This window comes from Melospiza georgiana, chromosome 28 (assembly GCF_028018845.1).
Source record: "Melospiza georgiana isolate bMelGeo1 chromosome 28, bMelGeo1.pri, whole genome shotgun sequence".
Taxonomy (NCBI): Eukaryota; Metazoa; Chordata; class Aves; order Passeriformes; family Passerellidae; genus Melospiza; species Melospiza georgiana.
Window position 1 is genome coordinate 4,680,468 of NC_080457.1, and position 21,019 is coordinate 4,701,486.

A 21,019-nucleotide genomic window follows, 5' to 3' on the forward strand; every position below is an offset into this window, starting at 1 on the left:
CTCCTGGGGTGGGGAGGGACCAACATGAGTCTACCTGAGGAGTGAAGCAGCACAGGGAGGCATCTTCTTGTTATTTTTCTGTGATAAATCTCCAGGGAGTTCTAACTTACCTCATAAAGGATCATAAGAGACAAACTCCTTCTCCAGTGCTCAAGGAACTGAGGGCTCTGGAGAAATCTGGGTGTCCTTCTGCAGCTGAACCCTCTCTGCTTTCACTCAGTGGAGGTTCTTGGTGCTGGCAAGGGGATGCAGAGGAGCTTTTCAGAGTCTTGGAACTCACAGCTAAACCAAAAACAATGAATCATTAAATTCTTATTAAATGCTTATTAAGAGAAGGTGTTGAGCTGGTATCTGTAGGTATGGATTAGAGACCTTGTACAGTGTTATATCTACCTGACAAAAGCTTGACTTTGTCTCCATTTTCAGTGTTTCTGTTGTTTCCTGCTAACTCTGCTCCCAGCCCTGGCTGGGATCCCTCCCTGGCTCTGCTGCTGGCAGATGGGGCTGGGCAGTGCTGGAAAAGGTACAATCAAAAATCAAAAATCAAGGAGGAGGGATGTGATGAGGCCTTCTCTGAGCTCTGAAAGCATCAAGGCAATTTTGCCTGTCATTTCTGTTCTCAACTTGCTTTCAATTGTTCATTAACAACTCACAGGGAAATTTAATTCTTGCTCTTTTTTCCTTCTGTAGTTTTGCCTGCGAGCATCAAAGGCTGAGGGAGACAAACTGTGAGCACATCTAGAAGGATTTGATTTTCTTTTAAATAACTCAGCCTTCTGTTGCATTGGACTTCCTCAAATTGTAATTTAGGAAAAGGGGAAGACAAGAGGAGATGAAATGTGGTGTGGTGACAATGAGCACTTGTGTGACAGATGTGAGAGCAGCCTCAGAGCAGCTGATCCCAGCCTGGGGCCCAGGGGTGTTTTCCTCTGCACAGGAATGGGTGTAAGTGAAAGAATCCACATTTAGCAGCTCTTTTTTTTAATGATGTGTATTCTGTGGCTCTGCAAATCATGAGGCTTTCCAGAAGGGACTCAGTAATTATCTGGAGAGCTTCATCATGCAGTGACCCTTAACCCTCCCAACAGTGCTGCTGCCTTTGTGTAATGGTGCTTACCAGTTTGGTTAAACTGAATTAAAACTGACTTCTAGTTTCAATAGATAATTTTACTTTCTTTTGTTCCACATCTCTGGGATGTCTTCACCTTTAGATTTATCTTTCAGGCTCCTTTTTTTTCCCATGGTAAAATGTCAGTGAGATCCCAGGCTGTAATTTTCCTTCTGCCCCATCACAGTCAGTGAGCAGATGTGATGTGATTTAACCGTGGCAACTTGCTGGCTCCAGGAGAATTCAGCAAGTGAGAGCTGTGTCCAGTGTCACAAACCCCATATGGCACAGGGACATCACACCAAAGGGTCACTCCAGGAGCCCCAGCTGAGGTTGCTTCATGTGGTGCTTTAGGGTTTATTTGCTGTACCTGTGCTCCTGCCAGCTCTGTGATTGTCACCCTGAATGCAAATGGAGCAGCTCTATGTTAATCATGCAAATAAAAATTAAAAAAAAAAAAAGAGCTGCCATGGAGCTGTGCTGCTTTTGCTGCCCTTGGAAAGGCTCCCACAGGCTCATTAGCTGTGCAGAGCAGAGCTTTGTTCAGGGAAGAAAGCCGGGGCAGGCGGCACGTGCGGGCTCTGCAGATGATGGCTGCTGTCACTATAATTTACTGCCACATTTCCGTGGCATTTTATCAGCCCGGCACAGCTGCACATGGAAATCACTCCTGCAATCTTCCTGCCTGGCAGGGGAGCAGCAGGAATGTCCTTGAGCGCAGCCCAGCCCTTCTGGGACACAGCCCAGCCACGGGGGCAGGGCCGGCCCTGGGATGTGCCCTGGGCATCCCGAGGTGTCCTTGGGCATCCCAGCGTGTCCCTGGAGCCAGATGGGCTCTGCAGAGGATCAGGAGATGCCATCACCATGGCAACCCTCCCCAGCCTGCAGGGAGAGCAGCACAGAGCCGAGGTGTCACCATTCCGTGGTGTGAAAAACGCCAGTCACTCGTTTTTAAAATTTTTAAAAGTTTCATAGTAATAAAATGGTTAAAAAAATAGTAACACAATTAGAGTAATGACAATTTGGACAAATTGAATTAGGACAATATGAGACAATGAAAACAAAGAGTTACAGATGTCTGGGTACCTTTTTCTGGGCATCATGAGCCTGAAAAGGACCCACATTAACAGAGGATTAACCCTTAAAAGCAACAGCCTGTTGCATATTCATACACTTCATACATGATGCATAAATTCCATTCAAACACAGGATTCTGTCTGGTCAGAACTTCTTCCTCTGAATCCTAACAGCACATTTGAGGTGGAAAGAAGTTCATTTCTTCTGATAATGGAGCAATAAATTCCTTTTCTCTGAAAGATTCAGGTGTCCTGTGGCTGCTATCTCAGTGTGAGTCCTTTCTTTAAAAAAAGTATCCTACATAGCATCGTTTCTATTTTAACCATTTTTATAACCTAAAACTATATTTAACCCACTACTTAAGAGAATTAATACAGCATCACTTTCTAACACAACACATATAATATTCATTTGAATATTTGTGAAAAGCCAATCATAAAATACATGCATTTTTCACCCATGTCATCATTCCGTGTCATCATCATTGCCTGTGCCACCTTCCTGCTCCAGCCCCACCAGCCCTGGGAGCTCAGGACACAGGGAAGCCTCAGGCCCACGGGGAAGCTCCTCCATGGACACAGGAGGTGTTTCCTGACAGGTTATGTGTAAGAAGAGCCTGAATGAGAGATGCAGGACTTCAGGCAGCTCTCCAAAATGCCGTTTATTGTATCCAAAATGCAGTTTATTGTGTACAAAATGCAGTTTATTGTATCCAAAGTTTATTCCATCCAAGAGGTTCCAGCAGTACAGGGTCATGGGTGACAGAGCTGTGCCTACAGCTGTCAGCTCCAGCTGCAGGCAGGCCTGCAGACCCTTAGTTTAGGTTACCAATACATTTTATACTTTTCTTTTGGTTACAATGCATTATAGACTTTTCTTTGCTGAGCATCTTCACACAGTAGAACCAATCTATACCTTAACTTTTATCTATAGCCTATCATAACTACTGTAATTACCATATTCATGTTACTGTTCTCCAATCACTAAAAGTCAGTACATCACAGTTTAAGCTTTAAGAAGTTGTTTTTCAATTTTCTTGCAGTGGAAAATTCTGAGACCTTTTTTCTACTTGCAACTTTGCTGCCTTCTTTGCCTGTGCTATCTGTCTGCTTGGTAAAAACATCTTGTTTGAGGAGGGTTTATCCTTTGTTCTAATTCATAAAAAACCCTTCTAACTAACACACCCTTTGCTTCCTTGGTTATCCAGTAAACTGGCTCAGCAATTCTTTTCTTCCATATCAAAATTTGCTTCCATCTCTATTTCTTCACCAGACTCAACATTTCAAAATTTTTCTGCTAAGCACACATATCTGTGAGACTTTCTTGTCAAACTTTCATCCTTCCCAACAATTATGGAGGGACAGAAGCAGCCAGTGGGGCTTGGGCCAGTGACCCAGACAGGAGGGATGGATGGAGTGGGTTTGCCTCTGGAGTCCAGGCTATCAGCAGGAGCAGGTCTATAATGCCACATGGATTGATATCCTGGACCCAGGCTTTGGTCTGGAGAGGCTCTGGCAGGGAGGAGCTGTGGCAGGAGATGCTCTGGCTCCTTCCTGAGGAGCAGGGGCTGGGAGCTGCCAGGAGCAGGTGCAGGGAAGGAGGAGGAGCTGGCTCTGATCCCACAGCTCCTCCTTTGCTGCTCCCCTTCTCTGGGCTAGAAGCATCCCTGCCTGCTTCTAGAGAAGGCACTGAGGCAAAAAAATCCACCCTGGCCACCCTAGAAAATGCCACAGCATTTTAAAAATGCTTTACCTCTTACCAAAAACATGAAAGAAAAGAGAGAATTTCTGCCAGTTTAGCCCCACAATGGCTTTTTCCTCAGAGGAATGGCAAAAATGGGGACTTGTGGAGGAAAAGCAGGAGAGCTGGATCCTGCCCTTTCAGTGGCAGGTACCGGAGACACCTGGATGCCTTCTTGATGTCCTTCTGCTCCAGGAAATGCTGTGGAAACACTCTGTAACCTAAATAATTGTAAATATCCATTATTGCTGAGCAAGAGAGGGGCAGAGAGGGTGCTGTGAGTGTGCACCACTGTGTAAAATACAGGATGGAGAGCAGGAAAACAGCCTGTCCCAGGGTCTGCTGTCCCAGCTGGGTCACCTGGAGCTTCATGGCTGTTGGAGCCACCTTAAAGCTTGGCTTAGCATTTCCAATACAGGTGGAGAAAAACAAAACACAAAGAAAACTCCAAACTCTTCCCCGAACGTTTTGCCAGCATCAGAGAGAACACTTGTGCTGTGATGAGTTGGTTAAACCAACCTTTGGTGGCTCTGATCTTGGATTTCATTCCAGCTTCTCTCTCTGCCTTTCACAGCTGCAGAGAATTTTTTTCCATGCTCATCCAGGTGCTCCACAGGCAAACTGGGGAGAGCAGATTGAGCCCTTGCTGCTGATGCTTCCACATTGTTATCCTGGGAGGGAATGAGCTTTTGTTGTGCCTGAGCTTTGCACCTTTTCAAAGGTTCTGATCTGCTGCACCTCAAGGTGTCTTTAAGCCTGCTTGAGATGTGACAGAGCTGCCAGAGTGGTGTAAAAAAGGGCAAAAAGCACAATTCCTTCAGGAGATTCTGGGGTTCTGGATTAACAAGGTGCCCTGTCAGACCCATGGGACACCACAAAGGGCACCCAAGCACCAGCAGCTCCTTGTGGGGGAATAGTTGGGAGCTTTGCCAGGGCTGGGAATCTCATCCCTGTCCCAGAGCACAAGGAATGTTTGCTGCAGCCTTGGCTGAGCTGCAGGAGGAACCTGGAGCTGAGATGTGGCTGCATCCACACCTGGGAGCTGCTGGAGCACGGCTCCTTTGGTGATTTTTATATTCATTATTGAACACGCTCTTGTTAGTGCCAGCTAATTAATCTCAGAGTGGGACCCTTCTCTCTTCCCAGCCTGTGGAATATTGTTGCTGTTAAGCAAAGCAATAGAATGAACATTGTTCAGCTGATTTATGTGGAAAGAGAAAAAACAGCTCTGAGCAGATGCAGCAGCTCTCTGAGGTGATCTGGGACAACGGGGAGCCTTTGATTTAAACCCTTGATTGGATCCACATTTACTCAAAGCAGGAAAAGGCAGAGCACAACCTGGGGCTCAGTGAGCTCTGGGCCACTCCATCACAGCCCAGCTCTGTGGGGAGGTGCCCCTCTGGAGCAGGCAGGGCTGGGGGCACTGGAGATGGGAACGTTCCTCCAAGACTCCTCCGCGCTGGCACGTAAATAATATTTAATATTTAATAACCTGCCCATGTGAGAGCCTCCAGAGCTGAGCAAGGAGCACTGTGCCTGCCTGAATTCAGCTGATTCTCACCAGTTGGGCTGCCTGGAGGGCAAACCATGGTTTGAGACAGATGGAATATTGATGATGGAGCAGTCCAGGCTGGGCCAGAGGAGGGTGGTGGGAGAAGGTGTTTGTGGTGCTGCAGGAATGGAGGAGTTTCCCAAGGTTTGGTTCCTTGCAGAACTGCTCCAAAATACCATTCTGACCCCTCCACCACAGCCCAGCTCTGTGGGGAGGTGCCTCTCTGGAACAGGCAGGGCTGGGGGCACTGGAGATGGGAACATTCCCCCGAGGCTGCTGCACGTGCAGCTCCTCCGCACTGCCATGTAAATAATATTTAATATTTAATATTTAAGAACCTGCCCATGTGAGAGCCTCCAGACCTGAGCAGGGAGCTTTGTGCCTGCCTGAATTCTTTGATTCTCACCAGCTGGGCTGCCTGGAGGGCAAACCATGGTTTGAGACAGATGGAATATTGATGATGGAGCAGTCCAGGCTGGGCCAAAGGAGGGTGGTGGGAGAAGGTGTTTGTGGTGCTGCAGGAATGGAGGAGTTTCCTAAGTTTGGGTTCCTTGCAGAACTGCTCCAAAATACCATTCTGACCCCTCCATCACAGCCCAGCTCTGTGGGGAGGTGCCTCTCTGGAGCAGGCAGGGCTGGGGGCACTGGAGATGGGAACATTCCCCCGAGGCTGCTGCACGTGCAGCTCCTCCACACTGCCATGTAAATAATATTTAATATTTAATATTTAAGAACCTGCCCATGTGAGAGCCTCCAGAGCTGAGCAAGGAGCACTGTGCCTGCCTGAATTCTTTGATTCTCACCAGCTGGGCTGCCTGGAGGGCAAACCATGGTTTGAGACAGATGGAATATTGATGATGGAGCAGTCCAGGCTGGGCCAGAGGAGGGTGGTGGGAGAAGGTGTTTGTGGTGCTGCAGGAATGGAGGAGTTTCCCAAGGTTTGGTTCCTTGCAGAACTGCTCCAAAATACCATTCTGACCCCTCCATCACAGCCCAGCTCTGTGGGGAGCTGCCTCTCTGGAGCAGGCAGGGCTGGGAGCACTGGAGATGGGAACATTCCCCTGAGGCTGCTGCACATGCAGCTCCTCCGCACTGCCATGTAAATAATATTTAATATTTAAGAACCTGCCCATGTGAGAGCCTCCAGAGCTGAGCAGGGAGCTTTGTGCCTGCCTGAATTCTTTGATTCTCACCAGCTGGGCTGCCTGGAGGGCAAACCATGGGTTTGGACAAATGGAATATTGATGATGGAGCAGTCCAGGCTGGACCAGAGGAGGGTGGTGGGAGAAGGTGTTTGTGGTGCTGCAGGAATGGAGGAGTTTCCTAAGTTTGGGTTCCTTGCAGAACTGCTCCAAAATACCACTCTGGGGTTTAATTTAGCCAAGTTGGGTTTGTGTGCTGAATCCTGGGCATTTGTTTGCTCACTTATGTGTTTGGACTAGGAGCTGTGTGGGTTTTGCTCTGCATTCACGGGGATTGCAGCATCTAGGTCAAATCTAGATTATCCCTTTTTCCATGGGAGATGTGCAGGCAAGGCTGCATCCTGGGCCCACCCTGGCTGCTCTGCTGGCTTTTCCTGTGCTCTGTAGGGCCCAATTAATTGTTTTCCTTTCCTTCTTCCCTTTTTTCTCATTTTTTGATGGCACATTCAGAGCCTGAAGCCTGCAGACAAGGCTGTAATGCATAGATGGGTGTGGAGGATTTATGTTCTGCTGAGGTGATGGATGTGATCTTGGATGTGAGGTTTCTTTAATCTTAGAAACTCTGTTGGAAGCTCAGTGAGGTTTTTAAATTGATTCTAAAGGTATGTTCAGATCTCCTCTGCCATTCATCTGAATTTTAATTTATTAAATTTTAATCAAAAAACAAGTGAATTAAATATTCTTTAGGGAAAAAGTAAGCTGGGATGTGTCTCTTGCTTTGGCTGAATGCTGTTTGTGCAAATCCCTGATTTAGAAGCTGTCAAGGCAGCTGCTGCACTGGGAATAGTGGGATCATCCCTTGGAACACTGCTGGGATCACTGTGCAGGAGGAGATCCCTTGGTCTGGAGCTTTTCATGTCCCCAGGGGTCACTTCCACCTTGGTTTGGCCTTAACTGAGGGAATAAAAGGGACTGGAGGAAAGCTGAGGCTGCCCCATCCCTGGCAGTGTCCAAGGCTGGGTTGGATGGGGCTTGGACAGCCTGGGACAGTGGGAGCTGCCCATGGCAGGGGTGAAACTGGATGGGCTTTAAGGTCTCTTCCAGCTGGGGTTTGGGATCCCGTGGGTGATGTTTCTATGAAACATCCCATTTAAAACACTGGAATTGGCAGAGGTCTCTGGAGAGTGAAGAAAGAGCAGCAAGAACTTCCTCACTGGGAGAAGCTGTGGAGAAATAAATATTCTTTGTAATGGTCAGGAGGTTGAGCTGTGTTCAGACTTTGTTTTCCCAACCTTTTCCTTTCTCTCTATCCCTCCCTTAGCCCTTCAGTCCTGATTTCCATTGCCCTCTCCATTTTTCCTGCCCTGAATTTTAGGAGGACAAAGCATGGAGAAAGCAAAGGTGAGGAGAGACCATGGGTGGGAGCTGGATGGGGAATGTTGTTTGGTTTGTTCCTTGGTTTATGGTGCTCTTTGGGGGTTTTTTAAGCCCAAAACCTCATTTTCTTTCCATTTTCACCATAATCATCATTGCCTCTGCTCTTGTGTCTGTGGTTTGCTTGTGGGCCCTTCCTTGAGGAATCAGAACATGAGGAATCAGCACATGCTGCTGGTTATTCCCTCCTTAAGCCCAAAGTCTCCTTGGGCTTTCCTCCTGGGGACAATCCACTCCATGTCCTGTCCTGTCATATTTTCTGGAAAAATCCCTTCACCAGGATTTCTTCTCCTGGGAAGCTGAGAAGCCTCAGAGAAAAATGAGAACAATAATTATCGGATTGCTTCTCCTGTGTTGTGCTGCTTTGGAATGTGGTTGGAGATTTTTTTATCCAACATGTGAATTGTTTTTACTTAATGACCAACCACAGCCAGCTGTGTCAGGACTCTGAAGCAGTCACAAGTTTTTCATTATTATCTTGTAAGATCCTTTCTCGGTTCTTTAGTATAGTTTTAGTATAGCATTCTATAATATAATATTATATGATACATAATATATGATATATAATATATGATGTATAATATATGACGTATAATATATAACATATAATATATAACGTATAACATATAACATAATATATAATATATAATATATAATATATGATATATAATATATTATATATTATATATTATATATTATATATTATATATTATATATTATATATTATATATTATATATTATATATTATATATTATATATTATATATTATCTATAATCTATAATATAGTATATAGTATATAGTATATAGTATATAGTATATAGTATATAGTATATAGTATATAGTATATTGCATATTGTATATTGTATATAGTGTATTGTATAATATATTATCCAAAATATAATATAATATAATATAATATAATATAATATAATATAATATAATATAATATAATATAATATAATATAATATAATATAATATAATATAATATAATATAATATAACAATATAGTATAACAATACAACATAACATAATATAACATGATATAATACAACATAACATAATATAATACCATAAAATAATAAATTAGCCTTCTGAGAACATGGAGTCAGATTCTCCTTTCCTCCTTTATCCTGGGGACCCTGAAGATGCCACACTGTCCCTCTGCTCCTGCTGGGTCCCTGGGCTGGGCTCTGATCAATGGCACTGCCCTGGAGGCTGCTCCAGAGGGATCACTTGGAAAACTGCCATCAAACTGGTTTTTTGGGAGCCATGGCATCCCCCACCCCCTCCCTCGTGCCCCACACACATTTCCACCTCCCCATCCCTCTGGGATGCTGCCAGACCCCCCTGGGCTCCTGTGCCTGTGGTGCTTGGCTGGTGGCTCTGTGTCTGCTGGTTGGGATTTGGGATTTGGGGAGGCAGATGGCTCTGGAGCTGGAGCTGAAGCTGTTCCAGCAATGTCACTCTGATTTCAGGCTCCTTCTGCCCTGTGGCTGATTTTTCCTGAAAGATAAAGAGACTTTGCCTCGTGGAGGCTGCTGCTCCTCTGTCAGCTTGGCTGGGAGCTGGCTCAGGATTCAGGAGCTGTCAGGGCAATCTCAGGAGGTCAGGCAGGGACAGATCTTCAGTCTCATTCCCATGGGAAATCAGGTTAACCAGCAGGGAAAGCCACAGGAGGGGGGAGAGGGAAGCATGGATTTATTCTTGCCTGTGGGAGGGTGGCACAGGGCTCTGCCATGCCAGGCTGCTTTACTCTGTTCTGATGCCCCTAGCTGGCTGGGATGTGGCTGGATTGAAGTGGGAATTCTGAGGTGCCTGTGGCTGTCAGATCCCTGAGGGATGATCTACTGGATCCCTTTGGACCTGGGCATGAAAATCCCTTGGATTTTACCTTGGATGCAGAGGCATAAAGGGGAGAAGCAGAACCCTGCATGCACAAATGCTTCTGTTGGGATTTGGCCCTCCTTGGCCCCCAACACACCTTTGCAACAGGAGAAACTGTTACAGGCTGTGTAAACTTCCCTCTGGAAATTTGTTTAATTTCATTTTACAGGGCTCAATGTTCTTGAGTTATGAACTGAAAAGGTGCATTGGGTAGAGCTCTCCCAATATTCAAACCTGAGCAAGGTGTGATTGGCAGGAGCACTTCAGCCTCCTGGAGCTGCTTGTTCTGGAAATGCATTGGCACAGGGTGCCCAGAGAAGCTGGGGCTGCCCCTGGATCCCTGCAAGTGTCCAAGGCCAGGTTGGATGGGGCTTGGAGCAACCTGGGACAGTGGAAGGTTGCCCAAGGCAGATGGTTGGAGCTGGATGATTTTTAAGATCTCTCCAAGCCAAACCATCCTGTGATCCTTGTTCGTCTGATCGATGTCCTGCTGCCCAACAGGGAACAGGCTTTGACACCTCCTCTTGTCCCCAGGATTGACCATTCCATGTTTCTGGAAGGCTCCATGAGACCAGGGGACAGCTCAGCATTACTGAGGGGCTTCTTTGAGCTGCACTGGAAAAGAAAACCACCAAGCCAGAAAAACAGTTAATTTAGAAAATATTTGTTCCCCTTTCCCTGAGAGAAGTTTGTCCTTCCTTTTGTTTCCTCACCTTTGAGGCACTGCTGTGGTGACATGGAAGGTCCTCACTGGCAGGGGGTTCTCCAGTTATGACAACTTGATTTGAGAACATGCTTTTCATTAATGGTTTGCTGTGTGTGTAGCCAGGGGCATGTCTGAGCTGGATAATTGGATTTGGGAGGCCAGTGTTTGTACAATTGTGACACCTCTTGCTGTGAAGCCAATTTCTGCAGCGATGCAGCTGATCCAACATGGGGGCAATCTGTTCCAGCCTTTGTTCCAGGCATGTCTGACTGGTGGGAGAAGTAACCACAGTGAGAGACTTCCCTCAACAGCATGGCTGCTTCCAGCCCAAGGAAACAAAACCAAGACTTTGTTCTGTGTCTGTGATGGTCCAGGGAACAGATGACAGCAGTGAGGCTCTGCAAAGTCTTGAGCAGCTTACAGGGATTTACTGTGTGTGTTCTTTTCTTGAGATCCTTGTTTACTGAGGCCTGGAGCCCTTTGTTCCTCATTTCTGTTCTTACTAAATTCAAAAAGGAGAAATTGGCAGTAGGGTTTTGCCCACTTGATTTTGTTTGTTGTCCATACATCCCTTACAGGTACATTTTATGCCTCTTCAGTCTATGCTTAACTATCTCAAGCAATCCAAATCTTCTTTGCTTTTCTTTAAAAAAATTTCCCCAGTACTCTTTGGATGCTCAGTTTTTAGATGCTAGCTGGTGATTCTGTCTAATTCAGAGTTTCAGAGCCTGCTCTGCCCTCAGACAGGGAAATGTCAGCTTTAATCCAGCCTTACACATTTTGGCTGAAATCCAGGCCTTGTGCAAGCTTGGTTTAGGCAGGAAGCTTTGGGCCTTGAGCTTCCCAGCAGCTCTGAGGTCTTTGCATGGCTGAAACTGCACCAGATCTGAGCTAAAACCAAAACCACAGTGGTAACTGAGTGTGGTGAGTGACTGCTGAGCACAGCACGTGTGCAGGGGTTGCTGCTTCCTCTCTGTCTAATGGCCTCAAGAAATAAATAAGGAACATGTTGTTTATTATTTTATCTCACACAGGGATGAGATTCTCAGTCCCAGCTCCCTGGATTTGGTTGGTGTGCTCAGTTTCTGCTGTGGCTTTTGTGCTTCCTGCTCTTGCCTTTCCCTTCACTGTCCCATGTCCTGCCAGGCTTCCCCAGGTCTTCCCTCAGCCACTGAAATGTTTTTTATTCCCACACTTCCCTGAGAGCAGCCCTGGCAGGGGCTGAAGCTGCCATGGAGCTCCTTGGGTTGTTCTCAGAATCCCAGAGTGGGTGGGGTTGGAAGGGACAGGGAAACCACCCAGTCCCACCCCTTGCCATGGGCAGGGACACCTTCCACCAGGAGAGATGGTCAGCCTGGAGAAAGGGGAGTTCCAGGGAGAGCTCAGAGCCCCTACCATGGCCTAAAGGAGCTCCAGGGGAGCTGGAGAGGGACTGGGGACAAGGGATGGAGGGACAGGACACAGGGAATGGCTCCCACTGCCAGAGGGCAGGGCTGGATGGGATATTGGGAATTGGGAATTGTTCCTGGGAGGGTGAACAGGCCCTGGCACAGGGTGCCCAGAGCAGCTGGGAATGCCCCTGGATCCCAGGCTGGACAGGGCTTGGACCACCCTGGGACAGTGGAAGGTGTCCCTGCCATGGCACTGGAGGATCTTTCAGGTCTTTCCCAACCCAAACCATTCTATAATGCTGTGATTCTGTGTGGGCAGGATTGTGCAGGGTCTGGGCTCTGTTCTGCTGTGTGAGAGCAGAAATGGGCTCCACTGATGAGTTTGGTGCTCCATAAAGTGCTGGGTGCTCAAGAACTGCCCAGGCTCTGCCACAGCTCCATGGGCTGTGTCTGTAGGGAAAGGGAGACATCCTCGACAGGGACAGCAAGGAGAGAGAACTCTGACAGAGGCTGAAAGAACAGAGTTCTCTGCTTTTGGAGGGTTTGGAACCCAAAATCTCTGTTTTTCTCTTTAAACTGAGCACGTCTAGAAAGCAGCAGCCCCTCACAGCTCTGCACTGGTTGCTGCATGAGCTTTTCTGGGCTGCATGGCAGGACTGTCAGTGAAGCTGTCAGGAGAGCCTCTGACATCAGCTTCACAGAGCAACTGTCATGATGAAAACAGCCTTGGGTAGTTAATTAATCCTTATGTAGATAGAAGGTTTGATGTGCACCAGCAGTGCTGTGGGATCTTTCTCAGTGGGGAAAAAAGTCTGTGACAGGACCATGGTGAGCAGGGAGGCTTGTTATCCTTCCAGTTAAATTCTGCAAGGAAAAATAAGTACAGTCCTCTGCTTGGTGGGTTGTGTTGGTGGGTGAGTGCAGGTGGGGAAGGATCCCTGGGGAATACCAGGGAATGTCATTTCCTCTGTGTTGGGGAAGATGAAACAGGAAAGCCTTATAAATATGATTGTCTGGCAAAAGATCTTGAGAATATAGAAACTATAAGCGAGATTGAAATGAAAGCAAGCTTTGGGATCCCTCAGTTACTGAACATCTGGAAAACAATGGTGTGGCTGGACTGAAGGTGATCCCCTTTTGATGGAACAACACCCTCTGCTTGCAGACAGGCCCAAGGGTCAGAGCAGACCCTACAGCTTAGCAGAAGGGGCCAAAGAGGAGTTTTTAGGGTTTAAAATACAACACAGTGTGGTAATGCAATGATTCTTATAGGCTGGATGTAAATGCTACAGGTTTTGTATCTTGTACTGGATTGGTTAGTGAGAATTAGAATATTCAACACAGAAGATTTATTGTATTGTGACAGGAACCTCACTCTCTCACCCCTTTTACTCTCTTATCCTCTCATCTTCTCTCCCCCTCTCTTCTCTGGGGACTGCTCTGAGCTGTGCCTGGCAGCTCCCAGCAGGGCCCTGCACCCAGGCCCTTTGCAATAAACCCCAAATTCCACAACCTGGCTGCAGAGATCTCTCATCTCCATCCGTCCCAACCGTCCTACCCCCCGACACTCGTATACTCTGCTTACAGGATGGCAGAGGAAGTCCCTTGCCTCGAAACAAAATTATAAATCCATGCAGCACAGAAAGAGTGTGGAAAACCAACAACCCTACTGTGTGTCCCTGCAGGTGTGGAGGGGCACGCTGGCCCGGCTGCGCTACCGGCGGACGCGGGCGGCGCTGACCATCGTGCGGCACTACCGGCGCCACAAGGTGCGCGCCCACCTGCGCGAGCTCCTGCGGCGCTTCCGCGGCGTGCGCGACCTGCCCGACCGCGGCCGCTCCATCCCCTGGCCCGCCCCGCCCAAGGTGCTGCTCCGCTTCCAGGAGGCCCTGCAGAACATCTACCACAGGTACGGCCCTGTTTGTTGGGGAAGATTATTGGAATTAGTCTTAATCTCAGGGTCGTGAGTTTGTGCCCCACGTTGGGCGCCAATATATTGGAATTAAATACCAATATACCAGATGGAACATGCCTGGACTCAGCTGGCCCTTGCTGCTTGACCAAAGGCGGCAGCTGTGGTGGTTTCACCTCAGAGACACCTTTGGCTGGCCGGATGCTGCAGCTGGCACTTGGGACAAGTCTAGGCATGCAGGAGCTCAGGTTTACCTCTGGAGGAGAGGCTTCAAGGCAAGGTGAAAGAAAGGAGCTGGTTCTGCTGGAGGGTTTGGATCCAGAGCTTTATTCCTGGCCCTCAGGCCTCTGAATGCTGCAACAGCTCCAACAGAACAAGAACTGTGTGGTTGCAGTGTCTTCTAACCCCAGGGAGAGGAGGAGGGAAGGGGTAGGGATCCCACCAACCAGGTAAGGGGGCGGATGTCTCAGGGGACAAATGACACCTGAATAGCCCAATGTTCCCAGAGTTGAAAGGCATCTTTTGAATCTGCCAATCACATTATGTTAACAAAGGATTAACCCTTAAAAGCAATAACTTGTTGCATATTCATACACCTCATACATGATGCATAAATTCCATTCAAATAAAGGATTCTGTCTGGTCAGTGTCAACTTCTTCCTCTTAATCCTAAACACATCTTCATGGCTGAGCAAAGTGGGAAGAAGTTCGTTTCTTCTGATAAGAGAGCAATAAATTCTTTCTCTGAAAGATTTAGGTGTCCTGTGGCTGCTGTCTCACTGCGGGTCCTTTCTTTTAAAAGTATCTTACATAGCATAGTTTCTGTTTTAACATTTTGTTATAACCTAAAACTATATTTAACACACTACTAAAAAATTAATACACCATAACTTTCCAACACAACACATATAATATTCATTTGAATAATTGTGAAAAGCCAATCATAAAATACACATTTTTCACAAAGGACAAATGATCCAAATCTCAGGCCCAAGAGCATAAACAACGCAGGCTGAAGAGAGAAAAACAAGGATGGGACTGCATAACCTAAAGCTGGAATTGGACAATTAACTCCAATATGCTATTAGACCAAAACTTATAAAGGTGTGAGACCCAATGACTGGTAGAGCATTTTGTGACCATTTTGGTTCATCTGGGCTCTTGTACTACCCAAAGTGGGTCCATTAAGGCCTCCTAATAAACTCCTACTTTATTCTTTAGCTCTGTTCAGTCTCTGTTCTAGGTCAGCCTTCACAAGGCATCAATCCCAGGGACATCTGGCTGAAGGACATGATTTAGGTGTCACTGGCTTCATGCCTTTGACCAGGCAGATAATTCTGGCCCACAGATTTATTGTTGAATCACAGAACCCCAGGGTGGTTTAGGACTTAAAGCCCATCCAGTTCCACCCCATGCCATGGACAAAAGCATCTTCCACCAGACCAGGCTGTTCCATTGTGATAAACATTGTGCTTCATTCCTTGGCCCCTTTATGGTAGGTTTTGAAAAGAAAGAGCAGGTGCTCTTGGATAAGGGAGAGGAGAAAAATAATCTTCTGGATTTCTTGTAGTAACCTAGTGTTTTTCTGCAGTAAAATGAGTGATGTTCCCCTTGTCACCCATGTTCTGTGTGCAGAACAGATGTTTGTACCTTCATTAAACTCCCAGTATCTAAAAGCTGGTGATTTTTTTCCCCCTGGGAAGCTGTAGGCAAAGTAGTTACAATTCCAGTTTGAGAAATGATGACTTGTGAAAGTGGCTGAATAAGAGAAATGTTGGCTGGAGGGGCTTTCAGAGACCTGTCCAGCCATCAGCTTGCAGGGCATTCCAGCAGCTCTAGATCAAGTCAGCTTTGTTATTTTCTCCAGCTGTCTCTTTTAGGAGAGACATCCATCCACCCACAGCCTGTCTGGGGAGAGAGTCCTGCTTTCACAATTAGCTCAGTTATCAGAACTAAAGAATTTTAGCTGCTAAAAAGCCTTTTTATAGCATTAACCCTGGAGTTCTGCTGCTGCTGCTGAAGGCTGGGGAGTGGTGTGGGGCAATGCATGGGCTGCCCTGCCCTGTTCCATGGTGCAGCTGGAACTGAGGGGCCAAACTCAGCTGTTAGAGGAGAATTGTGCTGTAAATGAGCCCAAAAATGGTCTGGCTAGAGAAGAATGGTGCTGTAAATGAGCACAAAAATGGGCTTGCAAACACTTGATTGCCAACAGATGCCCCAGTGGTTGATTTGTGGGTGTGGGATGGGGAGTGGTGGGTATTTATATATAAATATATTTTGTGAAGGTATTTATATATACCTTCATATATGTATATATATTATATATTATATATATTTTTAGTATATTGTATAAGTGTTTTATATATTATATATAAAATATTATATAGATGAATATATGAATATAATATAATACAGTACAATACAATACAATTGTGAAGGTATTTATATATATGTAGGTATATATAAAGGTATATATTTTTTGTGAAGATATATATATATACCTTCATATATGTATATATATATATTATATATATATTATATATTTTAATATATTGTATATTATAATATGTGTTTTATATATTATATATAAAATACCAATATATATATAAAATATGATATAATATAATATAATATAATATAATATAATATAATATAATATAATATAATACAATTTTGAATTTATTTATATATACCTTCATATATGTAGGTATATATAAAGGTATATTTTTTGTGAAGGTATTTATATATACCTTCATATATGTATATATATAAAATATATATTATATATTTTAATATATTGTATATTATAATATGTGTTTTATATATATGTAAAAATACTAATATATATGAAAATTAATATAATATAATATAATATAATATAATATAATATAATATAATATAATATAATATAATATAATATAATATAATATAATATAATATAATATAATATAATAATGCAATACAGTACAATGCAATACATGACTTTAAAACATCAAGTGACCTTTGCAGCTTGGGGAATGCCTGGGCACGACTCTGAGGTGTCCCTGTGGTGCTGCTCTGGTCCTTCCTGGTTGAGCTCCAGGCTGGGGCTGAGGCAGACCCTGCTCTTGCTTTGGTGGCAGGTGGAGAGCGGCCGAGCTGATCCGGAGCGTTCCCCCAGAGGTGCTGCCCCAGCTGAGGGCCAAGGTGGCTGCCATGGAGCTGCTCAAGGGCCACAGGGCTGACATTGGCCTCCAGAGAGCCTGGCAGGGCAACTACATCGCACTGGTGAGTGAAGGGACCTGGGCTCAGGGGCGGGAAGGGGAAAATTTGGGAAAGTGAGTGTTGGTTTATTGGGAGAAGAAGTAATTAGAAATTTCCTCTGTTCATGTGGGTTCAAAACATTGACTTCCACTGCACTAGGAGTGGTTTTTGTGAGTCCTGAGCAGCACTAAAGCAGTGCCATCAGCTGTCTCTACAAACAGGCAGAGCCAGGCTTCACTGGGAGACTGAAATGCTGGATAGAATGGAAAACACAGGGACTGAAAGAAATTCTCTCTAGGCAGATTCGATTGCTTCCCTTTACTCCATCCTCCCTTGCAGCATTTTGGTGTGTCAAGGTTTGCTTTCCCAAAGCACAGAAGGGTGGAGGGAGCCATGTCCTGAGCCTGTCTCTGCTTTTCCAGAAACCAGACAGGGCCCAGAGCTCAGGCTCCTTCACCCCCGTGGCCAACGAGCTGAAGCGCAAGGACAAGTACATGAACATCCTCTTCTCCTGCCACGTGCGCAAGGTAACGGGGCTGGGGATGTCCAGGGACCAGGAGTGACCCTGGGGTGCTGGGACAGCACTTCAGAGCACCCCCAAGGAGCTGCATCAGGGATTTTTGGGTGGAGCAAGGTTGGGTGGCTGCTGAGGCCTCATGTCAATTCTTGAGTCCCTGCCCATGCGGAGTGCTGGAGCTGAATGGTCTTCCAGAACACTTCAACCCAAACCATTCCATGATTTCATGACAGAATCACTTCCTTCCACATAACTGGTTTGGGTCTGACATTTTTTTGTAGCAGAATTGGGTTTTTTGTTAACTTGGTTGGAAGGTTTAAACAACTAATAAAAAAACCAGACTTGCTTAATTGTTGTGGGTAGGTCCTAATGATGGGTAACAGGGCTGGGGATGTCCAGGGACCAGGAGTGACCCTGGGGTGCTGGGACAGCACTTCAGAGCACCCCCAAGGAGCTGCATCAGGGATTTTTGGGTGGAGCAAGGTTGGGTGGCTGCTGGGGCCTCATCGTGTCGATTGTTGAGTCCCTGCCCATGCAGAGTGCTGGAGCTGAATGGTCTTTAAGAACCCTTCAACCCAAACCATTCCATGATTTCGTGATAAAATCACTTCATTCTGCATGACTGGTTTGGGTTTGATGTTTTTTGTAGCAGAATTGGGTTTTTTGTTAACTTGGTTGGAAGGTTTAAACAACTACTTAAAAACCAGACTTGCTTAATTGTTGTGGGTAGCTCCTAATTATGCTGGTTGGAAATATCTGTCAGGGAAGGATATTTTTAATTTTACAAAGCCAACAGACAAACTCAATTTTAGTGGCAGGCCAGTGCTGTGGGTGTTCAGGTGTTTTTAAGAAGCTGTATATTCTTTTTGTGAATATAAATGTAAATGTAAATATAAAATATACAATATTTGGTTTTTGTATATAACAAATATTACCTATAAATCCATTTCCCACATTACCAAGCCCTATTGGCCCAGGGTGGCACGTGGTGCTGGCACATGCAGTCTGGTCAGTGCTCAGGGCACATTTGTCACATATCTCATGTTAAATATATATATATAATATATATTAAGAATAAATAAATAAGTATAAATATAATACGTATAATATATATGTATAATTATATATATTATATATGTTATATATATTTTATATATATACTATATAAAATGTGTTTTATATATTATATATAATATACGAATATATATGAAAATAAAATAAAATAAAATAAAATAAAATAATATAATATAATATAATATAATATAATATAATATAATATAAATAATGTAAAAAATATAATGTTTGTTTTATATATATAAGAAATATTACCTGTAAATCCATTTCCCACATTTCCAAACCTTATCGGCCCAGGATGGCACTTGGTGCTGGCACGTGCAGCCTGGCCCAGTGCTCAGGGCACATTTGTCACATCTCTCATGTTATATATATATATATATATATATATATATATAAAATCAATAAATAAATATATTAATAAATATGTATAAATATAATATGTTTAATATATATGTATAATAATACATATTATATATATTATATTTCTATATATAATGTTATGTGTTTTATATATTATATATAATATATTAATATATAATATAATATTATATAATATTATTTAATGTAATATAGTAATATAGATATATAATATTTGTTTTATATATATAACAAATATTACCTCTAAATCCATTTCCCACATTACCAAACCCTATTGGCCCAGGGTGGCACATGGTGCTGGCACGTGCACCTGGCCCAGTGCTCAGGGCACATTTGTCACATCTCTCATGTTAAACCTGGTTCCTGTGGGTTTGCAGGTTGTGTTTGATCTCTGCTGAAAATTGACTCACGTGAAGCTTTAACAGGGGCCTGCAGAGTGCATTATAGAAATGAAATTGTAATTATCAGGTGATTTCATTGCTTCCCTTAAATAATTCTCCTGAACAAAGCAGCAGTTGACAAAAATAGGCTGCTCGAGTTCATCCGTGTTTTATTTTCATGATTCAGCTTATTTGAGGATTCCTGAACAAAAACTGTGCTGCTCCTGCTCTTCCCTGAGGCAAGAAGGTGTTGGTGGGAAGGTGTTGAAGGGCACTTTGGTGAGCTGGGTGAATGTTTTATTTCTGAAGCAGCATCAGCCTTGCTCTGTGGCTTCCTTCAGCTACTGAGTCACCAAACCACACGTGAAATATCTGTTAAGTGTCAACAACAATGTCAGGTGTCAGCTCTTGGAAATGTTCAGTCTAATACACTGCTTTCCTTGCACAGAAACATATGAAAAGCAAAAATACTGAGCAACTTGAGCAGACACAGGTGGAGCCCAGAGCTCACCCATTTAAACTTTTATAAGTAGAGCAGCCCCTGTGACCTGTCAGATATTGACTCATTTAATTCATTGACACAGAATATTTTAGCTGATGACATTGATCTAATTAATTCTTCAGGAAGAATTTAGAAGATTCTAGATCAGGAAGAACTTCCTGGAAAGGGTGGTCAGGACTTGGCAGGGATGGAGTCCCCGTCCCTGCAGGTGCCCAGGGAGCACCTGGATGTGGCACTCAGTGCTCTGGGCTGGTGACAAGGTGGGAATTGGGCACAGATAGGACTTGATGGGCTGGGAGGGCTTTTCCAACCTCAGTAGTTTTGTAGTTTTAAATCTAAGAAGTTAATTTATTCCAGGAACTGCTCTCCAAGTTTTGAGCTGCTGGTGAAGTTTTCTTTGCCTGTGTGGGGGCCCAATTTCAGCAGCTTGAGCGGAATAATAATGGGGGGCTCTGTTTGGAGCAGTTTTTACAGGAGAGCTGGGAAAGGCTTTGAAGCCTGGCTGAGGGGAGGGGAATGAGCTGTGTGCTTGCTTCCCTGCAGCAGGTACAGGTAGAAGCAGGTCATTCCTGCCTATGGAAAAATCCATCTTTTCTGAGCATTGTGCTGCTCTTCACTTTTTCAAAGGAAATTTTCAAGATTTTTGCCTTAGGAGAAACCAAATGCATATTTCATGCAAACCTCCAGATTTTGTTGGATCACCTAGGAAACAACTCTCTCTCTTTATTTTCTTTAGAATGAGGTTTTTTCTTCTCACTTTTCCCTTGTCGCTTGTGGCACCAAGCTCCATTGACAGGATCATCTCTTTCAAAGGCCCCTTCACTGTCCAGAGGCCATTGACAGAAACCTGAAAAACTTCCTTGAAGATTTTTCAGCTCTTTGCCAGATCTTCATTTCCCCCACGAGCTTGTCAGGAAGCTAAATTAGGACTGATTCCCATTTGGATCAACAAGATATAAATACAGAATGCCCAG

At 44.7% G+C, this 21,019-nt stretch overlaps 1 protein-coding gene across 1 annotated transcript in view; it reads left to right on the forward strand.

Annotated features, from left to right (window-relative positions):
• Window positions 1-21,019, forward strand: part of MYO1D (myosin ID) — a 176,078-nt gene that overhangs the window by 79,799 nt on the left and 75,260 nt on the right. The window contains exons 17-19 of the mRNA XM_058041642.1: window positions 13,722-13,945; window positions 17,071-17,215; window positions 17,614-17,718. Coding sequence (XP_057897625.1) covers window positions 13,722-13,945; window positions 17,071-17,215; window positions 17,614-17,718 — 474 coding nt within the window. The remainder of the gene's footprint in view (window positions 1-13,721; window positions 13,946-17,070; window positions 17,216-17,613; window positions 17,719-21,019) is intronic.